General features: G+C 36.8%; 1 protein-coding gene across 1 annotated transcript in view; it reads right to left on the bottom strand.

The window, feature by feature from the left end:
• Positions 1-6,328: 6,328 nt before the first annotated feature.
• Positions 6,329-24,646, bottom strand: part of LOC126416993 (inactive dipeptidyl peptidase 10-like) — a 1,159,463-nt gene continuing 1,141,145 nt past the window's right edge. Inside the window, exons 17-18 of the mRNA XM_050084879.1 lie at positions 18,635-18,846; positions 6,329-7,387 (exon numbers count right to left, since the gene is read on the bottom strand). Of these exons, the coding sequence (XP_049940836.1) occupies positions 7,244-7,387; positions 18,635-18,846 (356 nt within the window). The 3' untranslated portion in view covers positions 6,329-7,243. The remainder of the gene's footprint in view (positions 7,388-18,634; positions 18,847-24,646) is intronic.

Raw genomic sequence — 24,646 nt, 5'->3', positions numbered from 1 at the left:
CTGGATAGCTTAGCCACCGGAGAAATTGCCTGTGAAAGGCAAAGGCTTTGGACAAAAAGTCTAAGTCTGGCACTCAGCTCCAATTTGCCAGGAACACTAAACCAGCACACGCTCCACTGCACAGTGAAACTTCACTCCGGATACAATGCCCTAGGCTGAAGCTATGCCATTTCTCTGCAATTTACTCATATACTTTCTTCAACACCAAATAGAGCATTAAGAGTTCATATTTTATAAATGGTGTCAAGTAAGCGATGTGATTGCAGAGACAGTCACTACACTTCTGGGCCTGCTATTTTCTCCATAATACACATCATTATACCTATCATGCATTGTGTCTTAGTTCATGCTACAGCTTGCCAGCCACAGTTCCACAATATTTGGTATTTGCTACCAGTGCTCTCTACATCAGTTTTTCTCCCAAGCAGCTCCTGAACAGCTCATGTGTATTTTGCTTCTTAGTGTATATGCAGTATAAAATGTTACTTGCTTGAAGTGAAGTGGCTGTTCCTATGAGCAGCAATATTAATGTGCTTTACAGATTTCAGTGTGTCTGTTAAGCCTTCCCACAGCTAGTGAATTCCACAGGAGAATTTGACAGCACACTCACTTTGTGGGTTGCATATTAGATTTACCGGAGAGCCCTGTACATCAGTGGGAATGATATTTTTTGCTGTCCTTGTGATGCTGTTGGTTCTAATAAGACTCTGATACATTGCTCTATTACACCCAGTAATGGTTACTGATGGATGCTAAGAGCCTGCAGTAATAGAGCACATGTAGTTGAGACCAACTCGACAGCTGCTCTCACCACTGCTGGTTGAACTTCCCAAAGCTACGGAATTCTTTTCTCAGGAATAAATGCATGAAGTATGAACACAGTTTCTAAACTATTGAAGAAAGGTGTAAGAATAATAACCAGAAATACTAACTGTTGAAAAATGGGATTTTAACCACACCATGTGAGTAAAGTTATTGATCAGTTATGCAGGTTAAATATAACCTTGATAAGATCTAGACTGAACCCACATTTACCATGAAAGAATAAACATTAAACTCAAAAGAACAGTTTCTACCAAAAAATAAAATTAGCCAGTTAACTCCCCCAAGGAGTTTACAGAATTCACTAAAACCAAATAATTTAATAAGGTAGTTAAATAGTACTCATTAAGCAATACATTCTTTACAGTGTCGGATTATGTATGTGACATACAGTATGGTTTGATAAAAATGTCTCTGTTATTTCGCAGTACACTTTCATACAACTATGTTTCTTTTCTTTGTTTCTCAAAGTTCAGCAATGTATAATACTAACACCTTATCCTCTTTCTGAGCTCAACATTTCAATCCATTGTGGATGGATTCTGATGCAGTTTTTCAGGCAAGGAAATGGAAACCAAACACCATTGTTATGGTCCTGATGTCAGCTGATAGTGTGTGTACTGATACATTATGAAATAATGTGTTTATATTGTTTGTGGACAGTGCTAGTGAAAAATGAATGAATTGTGTAGCTTGAGCTTTTTCCATTGTTAAACAACTTCTTTGCAAAACTGTAATGTGCACTAGGGATAAATCAAATGTAGTTGCTCTGTTTAAAACAGACTGACCTTGTGTTTTGGATGATGGAGGTGCCATTTACATTTGGCTGTACTGAGTTAGCTGTTCTGTGGTGTTCCTAAATTATTTCAGGCAAGTGCTGGGGAGGTTCCCACCATAAGGCCATCGCCGGCTACCTGTCCCATCCGTGTCAAACTAAACTTTTAAGTATGTAAATGGCAGTGTACATAAATTATGCTTTTTTTCTTTCTTTTCTTCTTCTCCTTCCTCCTCCTCCTCCTCCTCCTTTTCCTCCTCAAACTGTAGTATCATGGATGCCCAGTATCACCAGTGGAACTGTGTTGGGTTTTAGCACTACCCCTGATGTATGTTAAAAGGAAAAAAGAAGAAGCACACACCTCTGACAGAGACACCCAACAAGAAGGAAATTTAGCTGTAAACTCAAATTTTTCCTGTTTTCTGGGTAGGTACTACAAACAGTTTACATCCTCTCTATTTTATCTATCATGATTTGTGTGCCAAAAATATTTAACTCTTGCTTTATAACAGGTATGAGGAATACTGTGACTGAAAGAAGTGCTTACAATGGCGTTTTATTACAAAACATGTTTTATTACAAAATAACAGTATACGTAATGAAAACTGCATAACAAATATTTCTTCATAGCTTGTGATTACACCATAAAAACTTTAACTATACATCCATAGGTCTAATCACACCAGCAGCAATACACTGACAAAATTAAATTTGGTACTGATATTCAATACAACACAGATTGACAGCTGGACTGTTAATGCATAATACCATTTAATATTACATTATTTCCCAGACTAATAACAGTAATGCATTAATAATGCATTAATAAGTCATTTATACAGTAACCATGTGTAAAATCTTAAATATTCTTCATTCCTTAGCAACTTTTCATTTGTCTACTGCTTGTCATAAACACAACAACTTCTGTGAACAGATAGTCAAATCTTAAGTTTTAGATGCAGTGACATGTCTGTTTAGTGAAGCAAGTGAAGTAGTGACAAGTACATACATTGCTTTGGTAAATATATTTCTTAGTACTCTTCTATAGAAACTTTTCTATGTACAATGATTCATACAGAAACATAGCTTTAGACAACTTCAAGTTACATTTCTTGAAACTTCAGAAAATACAAGCACCGACTCTCACATAATTAAATCTTTAATTTGTTATTAGACTAACACACTTAAAATTGTTTAGAATGAAAATGTGCCTTACTGGAATATGAAAGTGTCTGAGTAGAAGATTTAACATAGATGTTTTCTCTTCATATATATATATATATATATATATATATATATATATATATATATATGTGTGTGTGTGTGTGTGTGTGTGTGTGTGTGTGTGTGTGTGTGTGTATGTATATTTCAATTAGCACATACAAAATAATTTGAAAATAATGGCTTCCTATTTGAAACACCAAATTTGAAGCATTTTCAAATTACAGGTCTGGAGAATTTTGAAATAACTGCTTCTTGTTGAACTTTGCAAAAGCTGTCTGCAGTTATAATGTCTCTTTCATAATTCTGTTACCTTTCATGTATTTATGTTTCAATTAAAGAGTCTATAATGTTATTAAAATGGAAGCACATAATTGCAACCATTTAAACTAGCAACAGACAGTATTTTCTGCACAGTAATATAAGATGGAAAGTTTTCTTTCTCACAACTTATGAGACTGAGATGTTACAAATGATCAAAGGATGAAATATATTACTCACTGTGAACTATGAAATTAACCTGTCATATTTTCAGTGGTATTAGGTAGTGAAAGAAGATCAGCATAAAGGACCATCCCATGTAATTTTGTATTTATTCTGCTTATATTAAATTAAAGAAGAGTCTCCTATATTTAGCCACATAAGATTAAATAATACAAAAAAATTAACATTGTTAATAACATAGAACAAAAATTAAGTATAAACTTGAAGCAGAAGCAGTATTTATCACGTGAACTAATTGAAATATGAAGAGGTTTATTCCTTTTTATTTTTTAAACTGAGAAATCTTAGTCATATTTAACTGAATACACTTGGTGCTTTTCATAAAATTAATAAATCACCAAATGAAAATAACTTCTATATGTTACAAACGCTAGCAGCTCAATTGTAAATTAACATATAAACAGTAAACACTTAAAAGAAAGTTAGGTGAACATATTGCACATTTAGAAGAGATTAATAGGATGATACAAACAACTGAATCTTAGATATGTAACTGTTTATTAATGTAAATTAAGCACAATAATAATAATGTTCATCCATGTTCAGTAAAACAGAACAGTGTGTTATTGATATTAATGATGCCTTTTACTAAATGCTGGGGAAGTTGCATGCAATCCCATAATCCTCCTTATTTGTTGCAAAATTACTGAAGATAATAGACCATTAAGCCATAGACATGTTACATGCAAATTAAATGAGCCCACTAAAGTGTTAAAGTGTGTTACAGCTTACATAAAAAGAAAAAAAAATTAAGATCGGAAATGGAGAACTAATCATAGTACTGTGATACTAATTTGAAAAGATTTTGGCTGCAAATACCATTCACTAATTTAAAAAAAAGTACTGTCTAGTGTAGAATTGCAGAAATTATCTTTGGATCAATAACAGTTTAAGTTACTATTAGAAAAGATGGTTTTGTGAAAATGTGGACTGATATGGCAGATAACTTCATTGCCTGTATGAAAGCTTTTGAGATATGGAAGTGGTTTTTTTTTTGTGAGTACACAGTTCATCTGCAAAGGCTGAATAAGAATGGTCAACATATTAACCCATTTCCATAGGTCAGCATATTTTTAGCCATTTGCTGCACTTTACGGTCATGTACATCTGTCACAAGTCAACATAACTATGCTCCTGACATCAGATACAAAGAAATTTAAAGACTTTATTATTTATATTTCCTGAATATTGGATTCTATCTCTGTTTTCTGTTCTACTCTGACATTGGTTGATTGATTGTGGTGTATATGTGAAGAGAAATTTGATTAATCTATACTTGAGGAGGGGACAGTAATAAACTTTAGTAAACTTATCAAAATTTTCAGTTGAAAACATTATGTTTATGAATTTACTAAATATTGTCAGTATGTTAGCAACATATTAACTGACATAAGTGTTATAGTTTATGATTTTCTGTCTCTGTAATTTTTCAATCTTTATTTGAAGTTAACAAATATGAGATATTTTGAAACCATAAACACTGGCAAAAAAATAAAGGAACTGTGAGGTTTCACAAAACAGGGCACAAAGGACAATCAGAACTATAAACTTTTCACTATCCAGCTGATTTAAAATTAAATTCAATGAAGACCTGCAATTAACTTTGAAATAAATAACTCACTAGTTACTAAAACATTTCAATGTACTTTGAGATGCACAAACTTTAGGCACTATTGCAAACACTGCTGCACAGTCTGAATTTTGCAACTGTTAGCTGCATTTCTTGAGAGCTCATGACTCTATGAAATGATGCAATTGGAGTACCAGCAGAAGTTTATTTTTCTGTATGAAAACCCTCAACTCTAGGAGAGTTGGTGAGGGTACATATAATTAAAAATCACATTACCATATGATCTGCATCTTGGATGGAATTCCTTCACTTTCATAGACATAGACTATAAATTTATTGTAATAAACATAACTGCACTTGTAAACTGACTTTGCAAAGGAATTTTACAGTCTTCTTACTGGGTTCTTCTGATCCGTACTAAAAAGTCTCTCTTCATAGACAACTAGATTCTATACTTAAATGTCCTTTTCAAGTTAGCTTTTACATTTAATATGCATTATTTATTAACTAGTTGTTTATCATAAAAATATATTTATTTTTAAGTAACAATACTTACAACCACTGTTTAGCATACAGTCATTATGTCTACACAATGTTCATTAGTTTCTTGTGAGTACTCTCCCAACAGAAGTATATAACTTGGAGTATATGTAGTTGAAAGCCCACACAGTGTACTTTAATGCTAAGTAGCTGCCCTGTACTTCAGAATTTATTACTATCAAAACTGGTTCTTTGTTACGATTGGTTTTATTTTGATTCTTATAAAAATATGAAACTTTATGAATAATTTTAAAAAAAACATTCAGCTCTGATGAGGAGTTAATTTGTTACTGTAAAACATCATCAAATGAGGACTGAAAAGCTGAATAGGCAATTCATGAAAAAACAAAGAAATGGTGATGGATTATTTGTTTTTGAAATTATTCTCCACCAGCACTATTCTTGATTGTACCAAGTTTACAAATTAGAATAAAACAATTTCAACAAAGTAGCATTCACATGATAAACCATGAGGTTTTAAAACATTTTCATTTGCTTCAGCAGTACGGTGTTTATTTTATGTATTATAATGAAGTTACATTAGTAATGGTGGGAAAATGTAAGAAAGATGGATCATGCTGATGATGATGTAAAGTTGTCATTGATAATGAAAAGTGAGCTAAATTTGTATTTATTTATAAAATAATTTTTGAACTTTTGATAAAATTAAATTAGTTGTATAATATTCATAGTTTTAAAGATAGTGCCTGGGCAGATATACACAGCAGTATACGGACAAAGAAAATGAAAGTTTTATTTCTGTTGCAGAATATGGCAGAAGTACACAAGGACTGTGATTTCAGTGCAAAGGTATTTGAAATTTTTACTGGTATATAATGAAATGTAAGATCACCAGTTCTCTCAATTTTTTTTTTTTAAAAAAAAAGGGAAGACAGACTATATTCTTATACCAAGGCTAGTCACAGAGAGGAATCATTCATATCAACAAGAAGTAGGCCATAAGAGGATTTATAATAATAGAATGAATTTTTATTTACAGTGTAATGCTGTGTGTGAGTTTTAGTGAAATGTAGGGCATTTCAGTGAGAAAGCAGAGGAAAATATGGACTGAAATGTAAATACTACCTGTTCATACAATATGATCAAATATTTGTTCTTCTAAATTTGATTGTCTCTGAACCATTTTAGTGTGATACATGACTTTCATCTGCTGTGAGAGCAATATTACTTTGTTCATGTTTTGTTTACAGGAAACTGTAACACATAGTGTAATGAAGTACAGTAATACATATATATACCCAAGGCCAAAGTTACTAGCAGATTATGCACAAACACTGAGTCAGAACTCACAATCTAATTTGTGCATTACAATGTTAAATGGAATAGAAAATACTGCAGCATTATATCAATATAGAAAGACAAAAAGTTAATTTTCTTACTGTTGGTCTCAAGATTTTTTGGCCATCTTTATTGAGTATATTTCACAACAGAAATTTATTCATAAATAAGCAGTTTTATGCAATATCTTATTAAGAAAGGCTTGATCTAACAAATGACCACTTCTTGTTAATATTCTACTGCCTGACAAGGAAAGGGAAACTGTAATAAGAGAATAAAATAAAAATACTGCCATAGGAGGAAAGTTACACACTGGTAAACAACTGCATACGTTGCACTTGTATCTGGCACAATTCTTTTAGTGTGCCTTAGTGATTGCAGCATTCAGCTACTGTATTCCATGGCTGTGATGCAAAAACAGAGGTGCTCAAGTACAGCACCATGATCATCTTCTCAGCAGAAAATAGAGACAAACTTCACAGAAACTGCACAATTGCAGCCTCACTGTTCTGCTATTGTTTGAAAGAGAAAAGATTTGTTCCAAACTCCCATTCTTCAAAATCCAGTGGTCCAAAGCAGTCATTAAAGAATGACTCCATTACTCGGTACAAGTGGTTTTTGACTCCAGAGAATGTGTTTCCTTCATCGGGATATGTCTGGAACAAGAAAGCAGAAACCACAATGTTACCCAGGCAAAATATCTTTTGCTTACCGGTTATACAGCAATGTCTTTCACTGGACTGACATGGCTGAATATGTATCATCCAAAGCAGCATTCTATAATTAGGAAAGAGGAGATAGAAGAATGAAAAGGTGATATATGAAGGTAATAAAAAAATCTGAATATGGAAACTGTCAAATCAATTATGCCACTATAGTGACAAGCAACTGGTCAATCTACACCTCAAGCATGAAAGAAAAAGGCATCACGAGATTCAAAAACAGATGAGCAATGGGGCGCAAGACTGAAAAAACATTTGAGTACACACTGTTCAAGACCATTCATCTGAAACAGTCGAGGAATGGGAAGTAAGACTGGGTACTATTCAAGTGCACACTACTCAGTACATATGAACACTGAATGCTGACTTACACCTTGGTGTATTCCATTATGATGTTAATGTTATTACAGTCTTCATCCAAATTGGTTATGAGAGAAATGGATAAATTATGTTTGTACAACAGTGCCTTCAGATTTATGGACGAAACTCCACAAATATTCTGTGTGGGTGGAGAAATGAAATTGCCAGAATTAATATCACCAATAAAACCATTGTAAATATTGGAATCAGGTGACACAAGCCAATCAAAATGTTTCTTGGCGAACAGACCCAAGTACAGTTCATGTTTACAAATGACATTGTTCAGTGCAACAAACACTACATGACAATTACACAGCATTGAAATTGCTAGGGTAAATGTATCATTATGCAGGATCACTACTTCCACTGCTGAATACGGATTACAAATTTATTTCATGGGAAATTATAGTTGTATTACAAACCTCATTTCATCAACAGTATGAATTAAGTCAATAATTCGGACCTGCCCTTGAACAAATGCCAACATTTAACTGCAAAGTTTTAGTTACAGCTGACAAAACACCTGTCAACCAACATGAAAGACAGTAAAATGCACCAACAATTGATGATGTGATGATTGTTATAGTTGCCATATAATTCTTCATTCCAGAAATTGTGATGCTCATTGGGTCTCAGAAACTCATCACTCATATGATGGATTACAATACCTGATTTTATTTTTGTGGTCTCATTTGCCACAGACAACATGCTAGGTGTGTCTCTTCATAATTCGTAGGATGGCACCAAACACTCCTAGTACTCTTACCAGAGACAGCCACACAGCAACCAGTAGCCACCAACTGATGGGAATTACATGCACATGCACATGCCCTCCTCAGTTGGCACATGCGGCGCCGCTGCCAAAGTGTATAAAAGGCTGCTGCAAGGTGTCTCAGCCCACCTTGGGTATTGTACAGACTTGGTTATGGACTCTCACACTTTCGACATTGTATTGAATGTGACTGTACTAGTGTTTCTCAGCCCACTGAGTTAAGTAAACAGTTTTTACCTAACTCTTCTTGTGTCTCTCATTCTCTGCTTTCTACAAAAGGGTACAGTAACGTTGGCGCTGAGGCTGATCCTTCGTTTGCCTGTTATTTCGTGGACTTGTGCCCTGCTGAGACCTGACACAGCAACACTGTGACAATAATGGTAGTGCATGTTTCTTAAAGATCCTTTGACAAACACCATGCTTGCCCACTGCATTGTGTTTATACTGACTTTGTTTGTGTCTCAGAACATTCTGACCTGCAACTGCTGTTTTCGTTCTTTTCTGTCTGCAGGGGCTGATATTTTTTGCATATTGTTGTCTGTGACTTCTAATTGAGACACCCTTTACAGCTCCAGTGTTTACATTTTGTTTCTGTTTAGTGTGTATTGTGTACTGAATCATGGCCATGTACTGCAGGAACTGTCTCTAAGCCAAGCTATTCAGTTGAGGATTCAGAAAAGTCAACAACTTATGGAAGGAATGAAAAAACTGATGCAATTCCAACTGTTACATGACAGTGCCTCACTCACTGCACCCCAAGCTGTGCCATCACAAGCACTGTCTGTCTGTGCACCACAGTTCTGGGTATTCAATGTACAGCAGGAAGACTGGTTTGAATATCGTGCTCAGCTTGATACCAACTTCATTGCACATCATATTCAAGGTATGGACAGAAAATGACATTTATGGCAATGGTAGGTGTTGCAGTATACAGGCTGGGATGTAAACTTTTTCCATCACCCACTTAGAAAGTGTAGACCATGATAACTTGATTTTGGTTGGTTCAAATGGCTCTGAGCACTATATGACCCAGCTTCTGAGGTCATCAGTCGCCTAAAACTTAGAACTAATTAAACCTAACTAACCTAAGGACATCACACACATCCATGCCCTTGGCAGGATTCGAACCTGCGACCGTAGCTGTCATCCGGTTCCAGACTGAAGCACCTAGAACCGCACGGCCACACCGGCCGGCTTGATTTTGGTGTTAACCAAGTACTTTAATGATGAAGTGAACATGGCTGCTGCTCCTTACAAGTTTTTCAGATTGTGTAGATAACTTCATCAAACTTACAGCCAGTGTGTAGCTGATTTACAAGACCTGATTATGCATTGCAAGTTTAATTGTGAATATGATAAATATTACAGTGATGACATGATTTGAAATGCTGTCACCCAGAATGTGTCTGTCCCTACACTCAATGAAAAAATACTGAAGTATCTGGACCCAAGTTTGAAGCAAGTGTTAGAATTAAATGTGTTGTAGGACTCTTATGATAATACTGTGTTAGTTTTTGACTCTCCTCACATTTCTGGCCTGGACAAAACAACTGATTTGAAAGCTTATTTACAATGAAGGAAAATGGGTAACCTCAATTTTATTGGGCATGGTCTGTCTCTCAGACAATCAGTGATCAAATGGCACAACAACTGTTGACCTGGCAGGACAAAGGTGTAATCACTCCAGTAGCAGCTAGTCAGTGAGCATCTACTCCAGTAGTCATCACAAAACTATGTAGCAAATTAAGATTCTATGTTGATTTTAAGTCAATGGTGAAACTTGAAAACAGTGACTGACTCATTTCACATTGTCAGACATGTGCAGAGCACCAGGCTGCTTCTCCACCTCCAATTTCTTTGATTGGTCCAAGCCCAGTGCCCCTCGGCAATGGCTATATGTTAATTTTGTGGGCTGATTGTTTTTGACACTTAAGGCAAATTTCCATTTGTGAAACCAAAGCAACAGACCACAATGTCAAAAAATTCTCAGATAATGGACCACAGTTTACATTGCCAGACTTAAAGCACTTTTGAATTCCAACAACATTCAACATGTGACACGTTGTGAAGCAGAACACTTTGTGAAAACATTTATGCAACAAATGTAAAATTTATGTGCCTCCCACACATGGGAGCAAGCCCTGGTGATTTTCCTATCCTCATATCATTCCCAGCCACACAACGGCAAGTTACCTGCAGAGCTACTGCACAGACACTGACACAAAGTACTGCTGCATCCACCACATCAGTTGGTCCTTCCTCTGCAACATACTAAATTTAAGTTCAATGATCATGTCTTTTTCAGAGTCTTTGGCCATCATTCAAGTCTTTGGCTGATTTGTCTGGGTTCGATTGGACTGCACATGTGGCATCAGAATCAGTTCCACTCCTGTCAGCTGTGTGATCCTCCTACAGATTTCTTGGTTTCAGAGGTGGAATCCTACAGGATCTTGCAGCCCTAGCTGCTCTCACTTCTGTCATGTCATACGCTGCTGTATGGAGAGCCCATGGATGTGAATATGGTGGTGCCAACTCTGCTGCCACCACAGTCAGCAGCCCCAGCCACAGAGGTCTGGTCCTCTACATACCGCCACTTTTCTGTATGCCTCCAAGGACCCACCAGTCACTGTTGCATCATCACCAGTTCCAAAAGTTGCTCTATCCCTGGAAGCAAATTTATCTTGGGTGGTGTTCCCAATCATTCACAAGGGGGGAATGAGGTCAGTAACTTGCCATCAGCCACTGTTCCAGCTCCTGCCTCCTCAGTGACACCTGCTTCCAACTCTCAATCCCTCCCCCCCCCCCCCCCCCTCCCCCCCCCCCCCACTGCCTCCCTCCCGTTCCTGTTGTTACCAGCAATGTCGGTACATAACAACAGTGAAGAGATTTCTGGGGGAGGAATATAATGTCGTTCAACACAGAAACGACACCAGGCGTGTCCATTTGTAATTCACAGGTGGGCCCCAGAAATTCCTAGTACCTTCTCCAGAGGCAGCCACAGAGCAACCGATGGCCACCAACCAAAGGCCACATGCCCTCTCTCAGCCAGTGCTGGTAGTGCTGCTGCGGGAGTGTATAAGATGCTGCCACAAGCTATCATCAGCCCACCTTCTGTACTGTGATATACATCTGGGAGTACTCAGTCTCTTTCTTAGTGATTACATTATTACAGACTTGAGTAAGGACTTGGACATTCTTGCTATTGTATTGAATCTGAATACACTAGTGTTCTTCAACAGACTGATTTAAATAAACGATTTTTACCTAACTGTTGTTGTGTCTCTCATCCTGTGCTTTCTGCCATTATAACCCAAGCATCACAACATGATACAATAATTTTGCCAAGGGGAAGGAAGTTGCTATCATTTCAACATTGTAATGAGAAATCCCAAAGAGATAAACAAATGAATAGGAAACTCAGTGGCTATTCATATTGATTTGTGAAAATGTTGAAAATATTGTAAAATGTCAACAACTGTTCAATCAATATATTGTTGATACATATGCAAAAATAAAAACTGAATGACTTTTTTATTTTCAATTAAATAAAACCAAGGTATGTTCCACTTACTGATGGCCACGTTTACAGGAAAGTACTCAGTCTCAGTATTCATGCATGAATACACCCAAGATGCAATGGCACATGTTCATGTTCATGCATATGGCCACCCCAAATTATAAGATAAAATAACGTAACTTTTGCTAACTGGGCAGTCACCAGATCATTGTGATATTTATCCAAGTGTGTTCAAACAAAAATTGAAATCTTTAATGGATTTCATTGCGAAGCATCATGTTTTCGGAGAGACATGCTGTTGGATGTATTCCAGTGAGTGACAAAAGGGGAAGTTGCCACATGTGCACATTTTGAGTTAGTTGATCGAAAAAGACACATCACATCAAATTAATTAAGACATCACAACAGAAATACCAGATGTCAGTATTTATTCAGACTTATTTGAAGTCATCACCAAATGAATCATGGCCCATGTGGCTTACTCAACAATAATTCATCATGAATGGCTGATGGAAAACACACAAAATGGTACCCAAGACACAACTGCTGAGAATATCATTAGCAATGATGGGAATCCACTGTATTATCAATGATCAACTGAAGACAACAGCAAAGCCATCACTTTTGAAGCATGACACATTGATGTTGAAGCTGATAATAATTGGGTTGTACTATACTCACCATTATCCTTGAAAATGTATGAAGCACATGTGAATGCTGAGCAATTTGGAGGAACGGATCAAGTGAATTTGAAAATATACCAGTAAAGACAGTTTTTGGAGTGGGAAATGTTGCAGTATCTGTCTATGAAATTTACCAATATCACTTGGGATGCTACATTAGTAGCAATGAAGCAATATGTTGCATTTTATCATTTGAAATCTATGAATGACAGCTAACAGTTTGTCATTTGGCAGTGGACCTTGAAAATGGGAAGTGTGCATACTTTACAACACAAAATGTATGAGCAAGAGCATTGTCACATTAAATGCATTGTTCTCACAGCGACGGGATAATATGTTTGGTAAGATGTTATGTTACTCTGAAGTGCCAACACATTACACATGGAATGCATCAATGAACAAGTTTCATCATTGCAAAAGATGTGTAGCCGGACAATCCAATTTATATATGACTGACATGTTAATGCATCTGTGCATTTCTAGAATGAAATTTTCACTCTACAGTGGAGTGTGTGCTGATATGAAACTTCCTGGCAGATTAAAACTGTGTGCCAGACCAAGACTTGAACTCGGGACCTTTGCCTTTCGTGGGCAAGTGCTCTACCATCTGAGCTACCCAAGCATGACTCACGCCCCATCCTCACAGCTTTAATTCCGCCAGTCTCTTGTCTCCTACCTTCCAAACTTCACAGAAGCTCTCCTGCAAACCTTGCAGAACTAGCACTACTGGAAGAAAGGATATTGCGGAGACATGGCTTACCCACAGCCTGGGGGATGTTTCTAGTATGAAATTTTCACTGTACAGCGGAGTGTGCGCTGATATGAAACTTCCTGGCAGATTAAAACTGCGTGCAGGACTGAGACTTGAAGTCAGGACCTTTGCCTTTTGCTGGCAAGTGCTCTACCAACTGAGCTATCCAAGCACAACTCATGCCCTGTCCTCACAGCTTTAATTCCACCAATACCTCGTCTGTGGAGTGTAGAGTGAAAATTTCATTCTAGAAACATCCCCCCAGACTGTGGCTAAGCTATGTCACCACAATATCCTTTCTTCCAGGAGTGCTAGTTCTGCAAGGTTCACAGGAGAGCTTCTGTGAAGTTTGGAAGGTAGGAGATGAGGTAATGGTGGAATTAAAGCTGTGAGGACGGGGCGTGAGTCACGCTTGGGTAGCTCAGTTGGTAGAGCACTGGCCCGTGAAAGGCAAAGATTCCGAGTTCGAGTCTCGGTCCGGAACACAGTTTTAATCTGCCAGGAAGTTTGCATCTGTACATTATTCACACAAACAATGCTGAATGATTGCATTGTGATTACTGTTAATCAATGTATGTGAACTGACTTCCTTCCAAGAATTGAGAACAGTAAAATATGTTGCACTTGTTGTGAAGCTTACCAAGAATTAAGTCTGACTGATAACGATGCACATTGGGACACTTAACTTGCTGATGTATTGAATACTATACAACCAAAATAGATACACACATTATTTGCAATCATATTGACAGCATGCTTCCCATCCAATCCAAAAGATCAGTGGGAAAGATGAAATGAGTGAAGATGTCCTACTTCATCAATGTGCTACGAATCATATTTTGGATATCTGATTCACACCAAATGTGTATAATGATCAGTTTTGATTGAATTAATATGTTTGGCAATTGCTAACAAAGCACTGGAGCAGTTGGGAATGAATGTGCTGAATTGATTTGCAAAAGATCATCTCAATCATGATTTACAACAAGAAATGCAATTAGATGTTTATGAATTGGGTACAATTGTTTACACAAATCTTCTGAAATTGGTTACACAAAAATGCATTACCTATGAGAGAATAATGCATGCAGTTACAAGCCGAAGCAACATATTGTATTTCCAAGATACACCCAGAGACATAAGCAAAACTTCTATCATTTCACTTATTTTGACAAATACACAGTAACAAAGAAAATATTACACTAGCAATCACATCACCTAGAACTGTGTCAGTGTTTCTGGTTGGTGGCGAAACAGCACATTCAGCACTGAAATTGTCAATGAATAAGCAAATCACTGAAATACCAACATGCAATATCAACAAAAATTCTGGGATCGGCCAAGTGCTCAAGTCATGTCAACTCATTATATGGGACAAATGTACTATGGTGCGCAAGAAACCATTTGATGTGCTTCATCATACATTCCTTGGATTTTAATATTTGAAAGAAAGTAAATAGCTTTTTGGTGGCATACTCATTTTATTGTTTGGTGATTTTCAACAAACTGTACCAGGTTGTGGAGGTATGTGGCGTTAGATGTCTACCCACAGGTCATGTAATTCACATAAATAATGGGTCACTTATTTTTGTATGCGGTGATGGCACCTGATGGTGACTCAGATGGGCTTTTTATGGTTTACATCAGGCAAATTTGGTCATTGGCACATTAATGTGAGTTCACTATGATGCTCCTCAAATCACTGTAGCATGGTTCTGGCTCCAAGACATGGAAAATTATACTGCTGAAATATGACATCGCATTCAGGGAAGACATCAAGCATGAAGGAAAGCAGGTGGTTTGCAGCTGTCTGTATGTCTCCAATTGTTACCACAGGTGCCATGCAAGCCCAGGAGAATGTCTCCCGTAGCATAATACTGCTCCTGCCAGCCTGCGTCCGTGGCGTGCTGCACATTTCGAGCAGCTGTTCACCTCGATGATGGCATTTGTGGAGATGACCATCAACCAAGTGTAGCAAAAATGTGATTCACCTCAACAGCCAACACATTTCCACTGATCTACAGTCAATTCCCAATGGTGCCATGCCCACTGCAATCGTAATTGATGATGTCATTGGCTTAGCATATGTACACAGAGCTCCCTGTTTGACAATGTACGATGAACGGTGTCCTCTGAAACACTTGTGTGTGCACCAGCATTGTGTACTTTCGCCAAAGATGCCACAGATCAACATCAATCCTACTTTAAAGAGCAGACAAACTTCTGAACCTCACGTCCTGTCATGGATATCCAACCATTTAACACATAGTGGTAGTTTCACTGTCCTTCTACTTCTTTCCGTAGGTGCCCATGACAGTAGCATGCGAACAATCAACCAGTTTAGCCGTTTTCAAGATACTCATTCACATAAACTAAACTCTGCCTGGACAGGCCATGAAGGCCAAATGTTACTGACCGGCCACCATGTCATCCTCAGCCTACAGGCATCACTGGATGTTGATAAGGAGGGGCATGTGGTCAGCACAGCACTCTCCTGGCCATATGTCAGTTTACAAGACCGTAGCTGCTACTTCTCAATCAAGTAGCTCCTCGGTTTGCCTCACAAGGGCTGAGTGCACCCTGCTTACCAACAGCACTTGGCAGACCAGATGGTCATCCATCAAAGTGCTAGCCCAGCCCGGCAGTGCTTAATTTCAGGGATATGACGGGAACCGATGTTACCACTGCAGTAAGACCGTTGGCTTTATTTGTTCACATGCTGTGCATAATAATAATAATAATAATAATAATAATAATAATAATCATCATCATCATCATCTAACACAGCCACACATCGATCAAGATGCATCCAACACATGGCTAAGAAAAGGCAATATGTACAGTGAGATGGAAGGATTCATGATTGCAATACAGGATCAAACATTAAACACCAGATATTACAGAAAGCATATTATTAAAGATCCCAATACCACAACAGATAAATGCAGACTTTGCAAACAACAAATAGAAACAGTAGACCACATCACAAGCGGATGTACAATACTAGCAAATACAGAATATCCCAGAAAACATGACAATGTAGCAAAAATAATTCAACAACAACTTGCCGTACAACATAAACTAATAAAACAACATGTTCCCACATACACGTATCCACCACAAAATGTACTGGAGAATGACGAATACAAATTTTACTGGAACAAAACCATTGTAACAGATAAAACAACCCCACATAACAAACCTGACGTCATACTCACCAATAAAAAGAAGAAATTAACACAACTAATCGAAATATCCATACCCAATACAACAAATATACAGAAGAAAACGGGAGAAAAAAAATTGAAAAATACATCCAACTGGCTGAGGAAGTCAACGACATGTGGCATCAGGATAAAGTTGACATTATACCTATTATACTATCAACTACCACACAATATCCTACAGAAATCTGTAATTATTGATACACGTTCAATTACCTGAAAGTTCCTAAATGCAATTTAACATATACCGTACAGTTAAAAGGAAGTCACCCTTGATAAAGGTCCACGTCACTTTCCATTTTTAACCAGACATAACGTCTGAGAAAGGAAAGAAAGAAATAATAATAATAATCTTCCTTTTGTCAGATTTCCCATTTCAGCCCTTATCTTTGCTAGGGTGATGCCCCGTCCGTGTCTGCTCCACTTATATAATTTTGTTACCAAGACACATGCTCATAATGCCACAAGATGGTAACCAGTGTCGTGGAGGGCACTGGTACCCCCCTTAGTACCCATTCATAGGGGTGGGAAGATGGTGATAGGGGAGACAGTAAAAAAGTCTGAACCTTGCCTAATATCCAAAGGCTTTCAGAGTCGTCAGCTAATTGGTAATAGACCTGATAACATCTCACTTGTATTGGAGGGATAAAGGAGACATAAAAAAAATGAGAAATCCTGGATATGTGGATAATCTTTAATACATGTGAAAATATAAGTAGTAATTAACTCTGACATTACTTCACTGCCTTAAATGTTTTTGTTTTCCAGAAAACCTTACTATTTGCCCACTGAGTATAAATTTACATTGATATAAGGCTGAAACAATTAGAATAACCTAAAGACAGCCAAATAATAACATCATTATCAACCCTCTTAGACTCTCACTGGTGCCCTTTGAGATGCAATGATATTCACTGTACTTAACTGTTCATGTTAAGTGCAGTGTTAAATCTTGGTTTAACAAAGTATTCTGCACAGCAATAAATGATTTATGTAGCAGTTTGCATCACAGCTGTCAGTTTCCACAGTATTCTGTTCACTGATTGTTTCACTGAAAAGCAGTTCACAAAGTCATTTCTAGCTATATATCATTACTATAATATCTATATTGTTAAATATAGCAGTTATGCTAATCCATGCTTGACAGTGTGTCACAAAATGTTGGGTACTGTACCATGCATATAGATATGTCACATTTATACTGTCCATTGTTGCTTCTGTTTTAGGTTTATTGCATGTCCTTGCCCTAGTAAGTAAGTTAATGCACGAGAACAATTCTTTCATTACACTGCATGTAAAAAGCTGTGTATTGGTGAACTATATGTGATTAAAGACAGGAAAGATGTAGAAACAGAAGCTAAGGAGTCAATGGTCAATGTACATATGGTTGCAAGCATGAAACAATCAAATGCTCTAACCTCACACATGAGAGACATGCAAGTAGTCTTTACAGTGCATCGTTTGAATATTTCAGTAGCCACAAATGAAAAGAGAAAAGAGTATGCAAGTGCTGAGAGAGAATATGAGAGTGTCTACTAGTTTTATGCAGTAAAATTGGATGTGCACCCACCTTCCATAGATGTTAGTGGAAACACTTGAAACCAGTAAAGGGTAATGAATAAATTTGATGATGTAAAAAGTGACTGCTGAGAAATTTTCTTCACTAATATGCTACACAGTGATATGGTGCTAAAATAATTAATCAGAGAAAAGTAATCAGTCATCCAAATGAAAATAAAATCATTGCCCCATGACAGTAACTGTTTTATTTATTTAAGTATGAATCTGAATTCACATACACAACATTCCCTTTACATTAATGTACTTAAAGCAAAAATATAGATTTTATTTAGTTAATTGATATGCTAGCTTACCTGATGCCTGAAGAGCACTCCTTCTTTTGTTAGTGCTCGTACAAGCAACATACTCTGTTGGTAATGCACAGTGTGATCCGCTGTACCATGAATTAACAAGAACATTTTGTCTTGAAGATTTCCTGCTCTTTTTGTTACATCTGCTTTTTCATATCCTAGGTAGTTGTCCTCTCCCTCTGGCAAGCCCATGTATCGCTCTGAGTATGCAGAATCTGTGGATGATACAGTTATGTGGTATAACTATAGGTCCAAGACGATTGTGCATTCTCTCAACAACAAAATCTCATCTCCTTTTGATGGTGTGTCTGATAGAGAACTACAGATTTGTTCCCTTATAATAAACCCTATCTTATCTGCAATATGTAATGGAGCATTAATTCAAGGCATTTTTCCAGTGAGTCTGAAATATGCCATTGTTAAACTCCTCTTTAAGAGCGTTGATAAGGAAAATATCAGTGCCTACCAAACTGTTACATAGATGACATCATTTTACAAAATTTTTGAGAAGGTGAAGTATTCTTAGCGACAGTGATATCCAACACAAATCATAGTTTGGATTTCAGAAATGTTGTTCTACTGAGAACACCATTTACATGTTCACACATTCACTACTCACCAAATTTGACATGCTTTAAATAATAAAATACTGCTGGTCAGTATTTTCTGTGACCTATCTAAAGCATTTGACAGTGTAAATCACAGTATTTTCTGAGATAAATTGAAGTTTTATGGGACTGATGATGTAGCCAACCAATGGATAGTGTCATATCTAAGCAAAAGAATGCAGGAAGTAATTTATCCAATATAGTAGTAATTTATCCAATATAGTATGGAGGTGTAATTCTGACTGGGGATAAATCAATTATCAGTTCCCCAAGGCCCATTCTTAGGTCCACTTCTGTTCCTCATATACATAAATGATCTTCCGTTTAATATACAACAAGCAGAATTAGTTGTTTTTGCAGACGGGTAGTACTGCAGTCATTCAAAGCATACAAACAAAAATAAAAGACCCAATAAACAATGTACTTAAAAGTATCATTCAGTGGTGTTCTGTGAATGCTCTCACCTCCAATTTTAAAAAGAGACAGTGTATTCAGTTCTGCGCATTTAGGAGTGTTACACCAGTCAAAAGCTTAACACATGGTGAGAAAATAATAAATAGGTTGGAAACTTCAAAATTCTGAGGTTTCCACATTGATGAGAATAAAACTGGAAAAAGCACAACTTAGAATCGTTGCAGATCTCGTAGAGAAATAAATCAGTAAGTTAACAATTTTGCATAATTTCATTCAATGCCTTATGGAATAATATTCTGGGGCAACTCATTTTTAAGAAAGAAAGTCTTCATTGCCCAAAAATGTTCTGTAAGAATAATATGTGGTGCTCACCCATGATCATCTTGTAGACATCTATTTAAGGTATTGGGCTCTCTCTTACTACTGTATCATTGCATTATACTTATTCCTTTGTGACGTTTGTTGAAAATAATCCACTATAGTTGAAATGCAACAATGATGTACATAACTACAATATCAGAAGGAAAAATTAATGTTATCTTTAGCACAAAAAGGGGTGCACGATGCTGCAACAAAAATTTCTGATCACTTATCCAGTGATATAAAATGTCTGACAGGCAGTAAAGTAAAATTTGAAAACAAACTGGAAAAGTTTGTCCTTGACAACTCCTTCTGTTCTACAGAAGAATTTCTAATGTTGTATTGTGTAAAAAGTGGTGGGTAGGAATCACTAAAGCCTAAAAATGTTTAGCTTGTACCCTCATTTACAAATTAATTTGTGATGTGAATGTATAAAGACTTGTTCTGCATCATTACAATTTAGGAACATGAAACTAACTAACTAACTGATTAAAGTGAAATACTCTCTCTCTCTCTCTCTCTCTCTCTCTCTCTCTCTCTGTGTGTGTGTGTGTGTGTGTGTGTGTGTGTGTGTGTGTGTAAGGTGGGGGTGGGAGGATTATTTGCTTTGCAGATTATCCAGGCATAATTCATCAGTTTTGAGAAAATAAAAAGGTTCCTGATTCCTGGCATTCTATTTTAAATTGAACAAATATATTTGTTTACAATACTCTACTAGGCAAGGGTCTAATGTTTTACTACTGGAAGAGACTGCAGACCACAATCTTACTGTCAGACATTCCTGAAATGTCTGATGATTACTTAATAATCAAAACAGGTATCCTGCATATAGATGAATATGGTTCGGCATCAAATTACTTGAGGTCAGATATGGAGAAAAGAGGATTTACTGCTTGCCTTAGGAAGGGATGCAGATACAAGACTTACTAGATTTTGCAATTGCTACACTAGTAGAAATTCATGGAGAGCAAATAGTAATAGTTGCAATATAGAGGGCTCCAGATAGTAATTTTAAGTTATTCATGAAATGAGTTGTTTATTACACATTTTAACTTCTAGATGAAATGAAGTATTACTAAGTGGAAATTTTATGTTCTAAAAAATAATCCTGTATCATAACATTAAATTCTACTAACTCTTGGATTAAAATTGCATTAGAATACCATACAAAACTAAGAAAATACTTTTCAGAACACCAGTGGGCAATGCTAATGATTGGGTTTAATTGCATTACAGATTATATTGTGAAATTCAAAGTAAAGCTGTTATAACATCAAAATGTACATATTTTTCAGGAAAAAGTTAGGTCCTCTAACAATAGGTTCATAATTGCTGCAATGAGAGACTTCGGAAATTTCTTTAAAGGTAAATAATTAACTAGAAAATCACCCCCAAATTACATTTCAAAATAAGTTTGATAAAATTCAGCTGTATGCTAGGTAGCTAATTTAGCTTCAGTTGTAGTACAACTGAAGCAGATCTCTTTAAATCAATTAACATGCCTCTCAGTTGTGGATGTCCTATATACAAAATCTTGTGTATGCTAAGTCTCAAAAATAAGTTTTAAATGTTGTCAGCTATCTGTAAAATAAATGTTTCAGTGATTTCCATGAAATCAGTAATATTGCAAGTCTGAGCTGTGTACTAATTTATTTATGCTGCTAACCTCTTTGTAGTGGCACTTTCGGAGACTTACATAATATGCTGTTGCTATATCAAATCACAAAATATTTGAGAAGCTCTTGTAAAACTGAATTTTTAAACACTTGGCACAATATAAAATTCTCTGTAGGAAACAGTTTGGATTTTAAGAATGAATGTCAACATAACAGGTTTTACAGGAAGCTGTTGATTACCAAGAGTGTGGATTTCTGGTTTGTGGGTTATTCATTCATAGGAATGAATATTTTAATTTAGGATACATTATTATACATGAAACTCATGTTTTACTTCTGGGAGATGATGCAAGCCACCATCCCAATATAAAAAAAAATACCTGAAATATTTTTATGTTTTTTCCCTTCCCATCTTAGGGTAAATATGGGGCTTCTAACCTTGTGACATGTCCATGACCAATAACCTGTCTATAGTTTTGGGTACCCCTTCCCCTGGGAGCTAAAGGTTGATAGTTTCCAACTCAATTAAAGCTTGGAAAAAAGTTTTTGTCAGAGATGGTTCCCTTCAGAGAACTTGGGCTGTGTTGATAAAAGGATAAAAGCATGTGGCTAAACTTAGCCAGAATGAATGCATTGCTTTTCATAATTTTCTAGCCACTGACAGATCTCAACAATAGCTGTGCTTCTATAATGGATTATTAACAATGAGTGTTAATCTGTAATACATGTCTTGTTGTTAGTGAAGTTATGGACAGTTTACATGTGCTAGAAAGACTGCCACAGATGCTGCCAGCACAACCTGCAACATTTAGATTCACTGTGCAACTATGGTACAACTATTGCTAGGTCGCAGCAGTAATGTAATAACAAGACTGTCAGTGCGAAGTGTTCTGGACAAAGCCAATACATGATGAAGGGGCCCAACAGCTACCTTTTGTTGTGCCACTTATAATTCAGTCTCATCTTTTTGCATGTATACCCAGTGTACTGTATTTGGCAACAACATCAATTGTTAACCCTTTAAGTTAAAACAGCGAGTCTCGAAGAATACGCTCAGTCATAATAAAGGAAAAGTCACCCATTTCTGGCTAGTGAACTCTTACTCGTTGGTGACTTGTTAAGTCATCCAGTAGCCAGTGCAGTCACCACACCATACTAACACATGTAAAATGAGTTTGTCTACTGGATGTGTGGAGAGGGGCAGTGGTCCTTCAGTGATGGGAGTGCAGGTTGGGGTGAATGCATTTTATGAAGTGCTGAAAATATACTTTTCATTCAGATGATGTACTAAGACAGAGAGGTCACACAGAAATAGAACAAGGGTTTTACAGTAGTACATTTTAAAGATTTTTGTGTTCAAAGCTGACATGATGCAGTTACAACAACTACATACACTACTCATGTATATACTGTACTTTGCACCACACACATCACAAACTATAGATTGTAAAAGTTGGTAACAGTGATAGAAGTGCATGAAGTGAAACTGTAGCACCTGAGCTGTCGTTCCAATTTATGTTTTGCACAGTGTACAGAAATTCACTGAGCTGATTTCTAATAAGCTTGTAAAGTCATTTGGGGAAGTAAACTCATTTTTAGACTCCTCTGTTTCTCTCATCAAGCCTAAAATAACACTTTAATGATGGTGAGAAAATGAAGTGTAGCCCATAAGAAAAGCATTAAACAATAACAAGAATGGTGACAAAGTATGTCCACATTTACCCTTATGGTTTTAAAACCTAGGTGCAGTGATGTTTTTGGTTTAATTCAACAGGGTCATCAATTTTTGCTTTTTTCTGAGTGAGCCCAAAGGATAATCTCATGTTTTGAATGTATAATTTGTGGGCATAGCATGTTGAAAAATGGCTCAATTACCTTGTACCCAGATACCAATTTCAATTTTTTGGTGAGTTTTTACTTTATGTTGTGCATCTGTGATTTTTCAAGCACTTGATAAAGTTCATTACCACAAATTATTGTACAAACAATGTATTGTACATTCAATTTCTTTCATTTAGACAGATTTTGTGTAACTTATCAGAGAGGAAAGCGGTTTTTAATCACATATGTCAATTACATGTGTTTTTGCTCATATTTTGGGGGTTTTAACATTTTCCTCAATTCATAATTTTCCTCAGTTTTGCTTTTTTCAGTCTGTACCACATGAAAATGTAAAATAGGGGTCTCACTGTATTTGCTTGTTTTGTAAGACTGAATGATTTATGTGAGGTATCTCTCTCCTTGAACAGCAGTTGTATGCACAGACTGCCAGCTGCACCCCTCTTAGAACTAAAGAGTATACAGGGTGATTTTTTCCACCATGTACAAACTCTAGGGACTGATCAGTGAGAGGATATGGAACAAAAAAGGTGTAATGAACTTATGTCCGGAAATGCATGGTTTCCATGCTAGAGACCATTTATTCAGGCAACATGAATATGCTGCTCCAGTGTCCCCACATCCAGAATGGGCTTTGCATACATGATGCTTTTGGGATGGCCCCATAACCAGAAATTGCATATGTTGAGATCCAGTGAATGAGCAGGCCATCCAACTAGACCCCCGTCATCCGATCCATCAACCAGGGAAGATACAGTTGAGATGTGTCTGGATGTCAACCACAGAGTGGATTGGAGCACCATCACGTAGCAGCCACATAACCCTTTAGATCAGCAATGGCACCTGTTTTAGCAGGGGAGGCAAACTCACCTGCAAGAAACACTTATAATTCCAGCCTGTTCGGCAATGTGGAAGGAAGACTGGTTTCAAAATACGGTCACCACTTATCTCGACCCACACATACCAGCTGCACTGATGCTGATGATTTGCTGCCACCATACCATGTGGGCTATGCATACTACCCCACAGATGACTTGTGAAAGCTGAAGATATCACTCTGTGTAAAGGGGTGGCCTCGTCTGTTAATAAGGTGGATGACGTGAATCTTGGAATCGTGGTTACCTGGGAAGAAACCAGTGACAGAACTGCTCCTGATGTGGAAAGTCTGTCGCTAATAA

Source organism: Schistocerca serialis, chromosome 8 (assembly GCF_023864345.2).
Source record: "Schistocerca serialis cubense isolate TAMUIC-IGC-003099 chromosome 8, iqSchSeri2.2, whole genome shotgun sequence".
NCBI lineage: Eukaryota > Metazoa > Arthropoda > Insecta > Orthoptera > Acrididae > Schistocerca > Schistocerca serialis.
Note: the sequence above shows the minus strand (reverse complement) of the source record. Positions and strands in the feature narration are given on the sequence as shown.